Genomic DNA, 7,876 nt, shown 5'->3' with positions numbered 1-7,876 from the left:
ACAAAAAAGGATATTGTCCAAACTCCAAAATCCTATTTGGGGGGTAGGGGGTGGGAGTCATCTTTCAGTATCATTTTTTCCTTTATTTGACCTTAGTCACCTAACTGTAACAAAAAGTGTGTGTGTGGGGGGGGTGGGGGGCAATCAGCCTTTAAATGAACCTTCTCAATAATGAAATATTGCAAAGCAATATGGGAATGATGTGCTATTAACTTGTTCTCTAGTTTTATTCACAGTTAACTCAGAATATTGTGTTTTCTTCATTTTAATGCTTTCTTTCGTACATATACTACTGAAGAAAATCTGTCATTAATAGTTCATTCTTATTTTCATGACCTGGCAAGTTAAGGTGTTGGGATTTTGGGATCGACATCCAATCCATAAATTATCAAACTTGTCTACGTGAAGCGCCTCAGGACGTTGAACAGATATTTCTTCATCTGGACAGAGAATCAATGAAATAAACATCCCAGACTTAGAAATCAGGTGAACACGATTATTGATGCAGTCGGAGATTAAGAGGTTTCCGAATTTGTCGCGTGTTATGTATTTTAGATCCATTTCTTCTTTGGCTGAGACAGAAGGTGGGCGCTCGTAAGTAAAAATCTTCTTCCCAAACGTGTTAAGTGCCACAACACGACCTGAAAAATGGCTGTGTCGATCAATGACACACAGGCTTCCATCAATATTTTCTGTCAGACATGATGGATAATGGAATATGAAGTTTCCTACGACCTCTTCGAACTGGAAAAAGTTCAAAACTTGGCCTGTTTTTGAAATTCGAAGAATGCCTCTTTCCGTATTAGCAGACATGTCTTTGGAGTAGCGTTCACTTGCGCATGCGTAAACGTCGCCGTTCTGGGATACTTCCAGACCCAAGGGAAAAAGTTTTCTTGTATCGACAAACACGACACCCTTGTCATCGACGTGTTGCAAATCATACGCACGTATTTCGTGAATACTAACAAACGTCATCAATACAACTGTGTTTTCTTTCGTGAAGGCAAGGCTGTACACAAATCCCTTGTTAACTTTATATTTTATTGCGCTCTTGTTTTTGCTGTGTGGGACGTGAAGTCTAAGTGTTAAGGGGGACTGAACTCCTGCCACCCATGTTTCGTCCTCTAGGAGGTTCTTTAAGGTCGAAATCGTCGCCAAACTTATCTGATAAACGCCGTAGAGTTCGAATTCAGGGACAATAGGGCATTCTCCAAGAACATTGGAATGTTTGTCATGTGCAAGGAATTTCGATTTTCTAGCAATTACTTTATTTTCTTCCAATGGCCCTTGGACATTTTCCTCGTACTTGCTTTGCAGTTTTCTGCATAACTGAATAATTTGAACAGTATTTCCATCCTTTTGCACATTTTCAGTAGTCTGCAAGTCTTTCCGTACACCTGATAATTTCTCTAAAACCTTCTTTTGTCTTTCTTCTGCTCTTTTCAAATCTGCTTCCAGCGTCATTATAAGCTGGTCCCTATCCTTGTCAATCCTCTCCATACAGCTCAAATATTCGCCTTGAATTTCGGGCTCGGTAAGGTTGTTTAGTTCCTGTATCTTTTTTACTCCCTTCTCTGCGCTTTCGCTTTCTTTCATCAAAACCGCCATTCTTTTTTCTATGTTTTCGGCTTTGATTTTCACAATCATTTTATTAGAGACTTCAATCAGATCGCCAAGATCTTCAAATGTGTGACCTTTGTGAGTTGAAACTATGCATTTCAGACATACTAACTGATCGCATTGGCTACAGCTTGCTGTAAATGACTGCCCGGTATGAAATTGGCATTTTTCATGCTCTTCATCGTCTGCTGTCAGAAGCTGTATATCACCAACAAAATCCGATGTCTGTTCGTGTGACATGTTTTTCTCCTATAATCAACTTTTGTACAGACCTGTAAAGCAAATACTAGCGGATTATCATACGTATATGGTACAAATACATGTGTATCTACATTTATAAGTGGCCATCCATTAACACAATTTGAACATTTGAAATCCAAATGTTCCAGAATCCTAAATAAGAATACATATTTCTGAAATAATTAGTCACGTTTCACACATCAATTATAAGTATTTTCCCAGTTTATAATAAACTTGGAATATAAATGATATATATGAGAACTTTGTACACTTACCTATTTCACAGGCACATGTTGTAAGTGATGAATATACAGTACGGTCCAGAAAATTAACTGTATAAACTATATGTATGAACAGATTGTATTTCCCGAACTTGCGGAAACATTCACTTCAGTGCAGTCGTTCCAGCAGATTTACAATAGCTTAATAGTTTTCTTTCTCATTTAAGTTACTTAATTATTTTTTTTAACTGAAATTCGATTTGAAAATATCCAGACAGATGAATTTGGCAACTTTGTAACCACCTCTCTTCTCTCTACCACATGTGTAACACATTAAATGAATAATGGGCCTTATTTCACGAATCTTCATATTTTTTTAGGGGGGGGGGGTTGTTCATTCATTAAGTGCTATGCTTCTAAGTGCTTTCAACATTATGAGTATATTAAATAATTATGTATAAGTGAACTGATAAGGATTAGTCATATTTACATAATGAAGAGCAATATGCAGCCTTTTAATTTTTTTTTTCAAAATAGATTAATTAAATCACTTTATCCGCTAATCGCTTAACATGCATGAATCTACATTAGGCCTATTCATAAAGTACATGTACACTGTAGTATGAGCCTGTATATTTTAAAGTATTTAAATAAAATATCTTATGGCAGATTATTGTATATTAAATGTTTGAAAAAAATATTAAATAATAATAATAAAAAAAATACATATTGAGATATAGTTTCGTTTGTTGCATGTTTTACTCAGATATCTAGAATGATATTTTCGCTATTTCAATCACAGTGTATCAAGTAGTATATAACATGTACATTGTACATGCATGTGCATGTATTTCAGTAAATCGTGTACAGTTTCATTTAATATGATTTTTTTGTTTAATATTTAAAATGATGTTGAAAGCGAAATATTGAATAGTTGAGGGGTGTTATGGCGCTGTATTATGTTAAATAAATTTATACAGTCTCTCGAATTAAGACATCTTTAATTTGTGTCGGGCTCGGAATATAAAATATTTTCACAATGTAAACAAACAAAACAGCCAAGAAAAGCTAGCGTGAACGTTGTGAAAAATTAAGGGAATTAGTAAGTTGTAAATTTTTCTTAACAAATGCGTCGCTACACCCATTTAAAGTTAAAAAAGAAGATATACATATTATTTAATCATGCACATAGGCTCATACGTGTAGTTAGCAATAGCAATCAAATGAACAGATGAAAGTATGTAATTATTCTCTCTGTCTCTTTGTAGAGATTCGCCTACATCAGGCCGTCCACTTCTGTCAAGAGTATAAGATGAAAGCAGGATTTGTTAGGTTGTCCTCTGAGAAGAAAAGGTGAAAACAATCTGAAGCTAAAACATATGTAAAAGGATATGTTTGTTCTTTTACTTGAAAAGGTGATACATAGGGAGAGGGTAATCTTTTGAAGTTCCTTTGTGAACTTCAAATCATCTTAAATATTTGTGACTGAAATGTGAACTGAGAAGAAATATATATCAACATGGTCAAAAACATTGATAGATTCACATCCATAATCATTTCAATTGATATGTACTTGATATTTTTCTTAAAACATGTATAAATTTACATTATGTGATTAGATATTCCTTGTTTACAGATTCATTCCAGTCAAAAGAACTGTACATGCATTGCTGTTTTCTGCATTAATGGACGTCATTTGAAGATGTATATGACAGCTTCCAGGTATTGCTTCATGAAAAACACATACTGATGACTGATCAATGACATAACCATTGTGCTTAAAGCCTCCTATACTGAGGTAACAAATAGTGTATAATCCAAAATACTTGAACATTTTTGCGCACGTATACTAATAATGGCTATTTTAAAATCTTCGACAAACATGTAAAGTTGCAAAAATCAAACAAGATACATGTAAATTCATGTACTCCCATATTAACATGATGTTTTACCCTGTTCATTGTGTTTGGCTCATGTTTGATAGACATAGGATGTAAAATTTTATTTCTATAAAATCTTAAGAAAATGAACTTTGAAAAAAAAAAAAGCTATTAATATGACAGTCTTTCTTCATAACCTTTCCTTTGTTGAGTTTTTATAATTTTTTTGGTATCTCACAGTGTTTTAGCTAGGATTTCCAGCAAGGGAGCCAATCCTGAAAAGGTCTCTTAAGTGTGCTAATAATAATTCAAAAAGGACATGTCTCAAAATCCTTCATTGGGCCTACATTTAGTAGAAGAATGTACCTGAAGTCAAAAAAAAAAAAAAAAATCTGCAGCTGGTGAGGGGTGGTGGCAACTCTACACATGCTACACTAAGGTTTCACAACGAATTTGTCAAGTAAGTGAATGATGGACATTGTCTTCTTAAACTCAAGAAAATGACTAATTATACACATAAAATTGAGTGCATTTAAAACCAAAAGTGAATTTAGAGATCTCAGATTGACTAGCTTAAATTTACTCAATTACATTTTATTTTTTAAGAATCCTTAGAAATCAGAAAATTTAAATTATCAGAGAAAACAAAGGCTGTGTACATGTAAAAATTGTGTTAGTTCCATGTTGACTTGTCTCATATTCATCACAGCGTGGTGTTTTGTGCCACAAATTAATTAAATAAGACCCATTTTTTAGTAAAAGACAACATTTATTGTTCCCTTGACTTCAACACAACAGCAACATGGTTAAAGTAGTCAATTGAGTGCCGACACTAGTGTTTTTCTTAATAACACCTAATAATAAAGATAATTTATATAAGGGGTTGAAAGTGTAATGTGTGTACTATTCTAAGAAATAGCAAGACCATCAATCAATAAAAAAAATATTCAAGTTCTTCTATCAGTATATAAGTGTTTATGGTCAATATTGTATCATGTTTGTAAAGTTGGAATGTTCACATTTTTAACAAAGGAAGATATTGTTAAAGACATATTTAACTTTCAATCCCTGTTTAAGTTGTTTAATAAATGAAGTGTTATTGAAAAATTAGTGTCCATACAGACCACACTAAACTAAAAAATCTTACTGTAGAATGAATAGGAGCTTGAATTCTGTTCGTTATCTCCTTACATACAGTGTATTTTACGAGCAAATTCAAAGAATTGTGTTCCCCTACTTTTGATGTCTTAGGATGCTTTTACATGTATTTCTGGCATATTGTGTCAAATGTACAAGCCCGTTCATTTGTCATTGAAAAGTAATCAACAAAGTTTAAATTTTTGAAAATAAGGTCAAACATGAAGGTCAATTGAAGAGGTAAAAAGAACCCATTGCATTTTCAGAAACGTCTTTTCTGAGGTAATGCACATGTTAAATACCTTTTCTCAATGAAAATGTTTAAGGAAAGATAACAATTTTAGAAAATAGGTCAAATAAACTTGAAGGTCAATGTCACAGATCAAAAATCATAGTATATTTAGAAAGGTCTTTTCACAGGTGATATATACATGTGTAAAATGAAAGCCAAATATTTTCTCTTTCAAAAGTAATTACCAATTTGAGTAATTTATTAATTTTCAAAAAAAATGTCAAACTTCAAGGTCAAGGTAACAGGGTAAAAAATTATAGTATATTTTGGAAAGGTTCTGTCACAGGTAAAATGTGAAATATGAAAGCCATCATTAATTGTTAAATATAAAAAAAAAATTGTATTTTAAACAGGTTTTTGGCCCCAAAACAAAGACTTTTAAGTTGCAACACGGTTGCTATGGAAGATTTCAACAAACAGTGTATGATAAAGACGTGTATCAACTGTTATGGAGACACAGAATACTACTGCAAGACATGTAAAAGTAACCTATGTCCACAGTGTAAAGAGAGACACAACAGTGATCTAGACACTTTGTACCATGATGTTGTGATTTATAGAGAGAAATGTGAAGTCCTTCAAAAAATAGAGACTTGTGACAGACATCCAGATATGATATATGAAATGTACTGTCAGTCTTGTGAACTTCTTGTCTGTAATCTGTGTATAGAACATAGAAATCATGAAAAAATGGATCTTAAAGCTGCTTATAGAATAACCAGACAGCAATACAAAGAAACAATTCACAAAATCAGAAGTGAGGTTCTGTATAGAAACTATAGTGTTTTATCTGGGATTCAGAATCACATGAAAACATGCAGTAGAACACTTTCAGGTATTCAGTCAGCAATGCATTTAAAAGCTATAAGGTTAAAGGATTTAACTGATACTGTCTTGTTAAATGATATAACAAAATGCAGCCTGCTTTTGGTTCAAACACTACAACATCAGAAGTTCAAACAAAATACATTTCTTGCTAAATCTGAATACTATGAACACAGATCTGAGCATTTATTGATCAGACCTGTACAATTTCTTTTATTCTACAAGAAAAATTTCATAAACACGACTAAAACAATTGTACAGGTAAAGCAAGTGCCTATTTTGTCAATATGTGATAATTTAAACAAAGCTGATGTCAATCTGTTATTAAAAGAAACCCAAAGTGAAATCATAAAAAGAGAAATATTAGATGAACAGCTACTGAAAATGATGTCTAAACCTGTGTTAAAGAGGTCGGTGAAAGTCAAAGATATCAGTTATGGTCGTCATGTTTCTATTGTGGCACCAGATAAATTCTGGGTCAGTGATTGGAACAATCTCATCTTGACAGACACCTCGGGTGAAACTCTTCAGGAAGTTACAGACAAAGCTGCTTTTGGAGGTGTGCACACAGTATCAAGTGCTGGGGAACTTCTTTACGTTGACATCAGAGGAGATGTCAAAATTCAAACAGAAAGCCGATCAATGGTCATGTTAATGAGAATAACAGATTCATTGAGACCTGTCAGTCTCCACTACTGTGTGTCCTCTGGAGAACTACTTATTGGCATGAGGATGTATAATTACAAAACATATACAGGCATGGTAAAACGGTATGACAACAGTGGGGAAGTAGAACTCCAAACTATCCGAATCGACCACAAAGGTGAAATTTTATTTGGAGATCCGAAGTACCTCACAAAAAATTGCAATGGAGATATCATTGTGTCAGACTATGATCTCAGAGCTGTAGTGGTGGTTGACGCTGGAGGCAAACATCGGTTCTCTTACACGGGGCCTCCATCAGGATCGGGACTGAAATCAGGACTACAACCTGAAGGAATCTGTACAGACGCCCTGTCACACATCCTGGTGGTCGATACCCTCACTGACACTGTACAGATGATTGACAAGGATGGTCACTTCTTGTCACTCCTGTTGACCAAACCAGGGAGTATACACGAGCTGTATGGCCTGGCCTATGATCACAAAACTCATCTTCTTTATGTTGGGCGTGGATCTTCAGAATGTACTGACATAGTGTCTGTGTATAGATACATAGAAAGGATAAACTATTCGACAGATATGCATTAATATCACCCCCTTGTGTTTTATGTATAGGAAATGGCGTGCAGTTTATGAAAATCTATCTGTACAGTTACGCCTCTTTTTCTGTTTATTTGATCTTTTACTGTGAAAATAATTTTTTTTGAGTTGGATATATTTCTGTTAACAATTGTCTTTGGAATCTGGAAAGAAAATGATGGAAACGCCATGCATTATTATGTGCACTAACAAATATTTCAATATGTAAAAGCTACAAGATGTAGTTCAAAAGTTTTGTTAAAATTCCACAAATCAGATAGAATTATGAAGAAGGTTCCAAAGCTTCAAAATTTGATTGGCAATTTTTTATGAAAAAAAAAATACACTAGTCATACGTCTTACAACTGCTCATTAGAAATTGTTAAATTAAAGGATATTTTTGTCCTGTCTGTCTGTTT

The 7,876-nt window shown here is 33.8% G+C and overlaps 2 protein-coding genes across 2 annotated transcripts; one reads left to right on the top strand and one right to left on the bottom strand.

Moving 5' to 3' along the window:
• Window positions 1–309: 309 nt before the first annotated feature.
• LOC134250984 (E3 ubiquitin-protein ligase TRIM45-like) lies at window positions 310–1,860 on the bottom strand. Its single transcript, XM_062733350.1, has one exon. The coding sequence runs from the start codon at window positions 1,858–1,860 to the stop codon at window positions 310–312; it is 1,551 nt and encodes a 516-aa protein (XP_062589334.1).
• A 1,268-nt stretch (window positions 1,861–3,128) lies between these two features.
• Window positions 3,129–7,671, top strand: LOC134250954 (uncharacterized). The gene is made up of 4 exons (XM_062733315.1): window positions 3,129–3,183; window positions 3,718–3,879; window positions 4,202–4,421; window positions 5,744–7,671. Exon 4 carries the CDS (start codon window positions 5,790–5,792, stop codon window positions 7,464–7,466), a length of 1,677 nt encoding a protein of 558 aa, XP_062589299.1. The 5' UTR covers window positions 3,129–3,183; window positions 3,718–3,879; window positions 4,202–4,421; window positions 5,744–5,789; the 3' UTR covers window positions 7,467–7,671.
• Window positions 7,672–7,876: the final 205 nt, after the last annotated feature.

This window comes from Saccostrea cucullata, unplaced genomic scaffold (genome assembly GCF_032062105.1).
Source record: "Saccostrea cucullata isolate Sc308-1 unplaced genomic scaffold, CSIRO_AGI_Scuc_v1 ctg391, whole genome shotgun sequence".
NCBI lineage: Eukaryota > Metazoa > Mollusca > Bivalvia > Ostreida > Ostreidae > Saccostrea > Saccostrea cuccullata.
The sequence above is the reverse complement of the archived record's forward strand: the minus strand, read 5'-3'. Positions and strand labels throughout refer to the sequence as shown.

Bases quoted from the DNA above. Each gene is read 5' to 3' on its own strand.
- LOC134250984 (XM_062733350.1), bottom strand. From the start codon at position 1,860: ATGTCACACGAACAGACATCGGATTTTGTTGGTGATATACAGCTTCTG.
- LOC134250954 (XM_062733315.1), top strand. From the start codon at position 5,790: ATGGAAGATTTCAACAAACAGTGTATGATAAAGACGTGTATCAACTGT.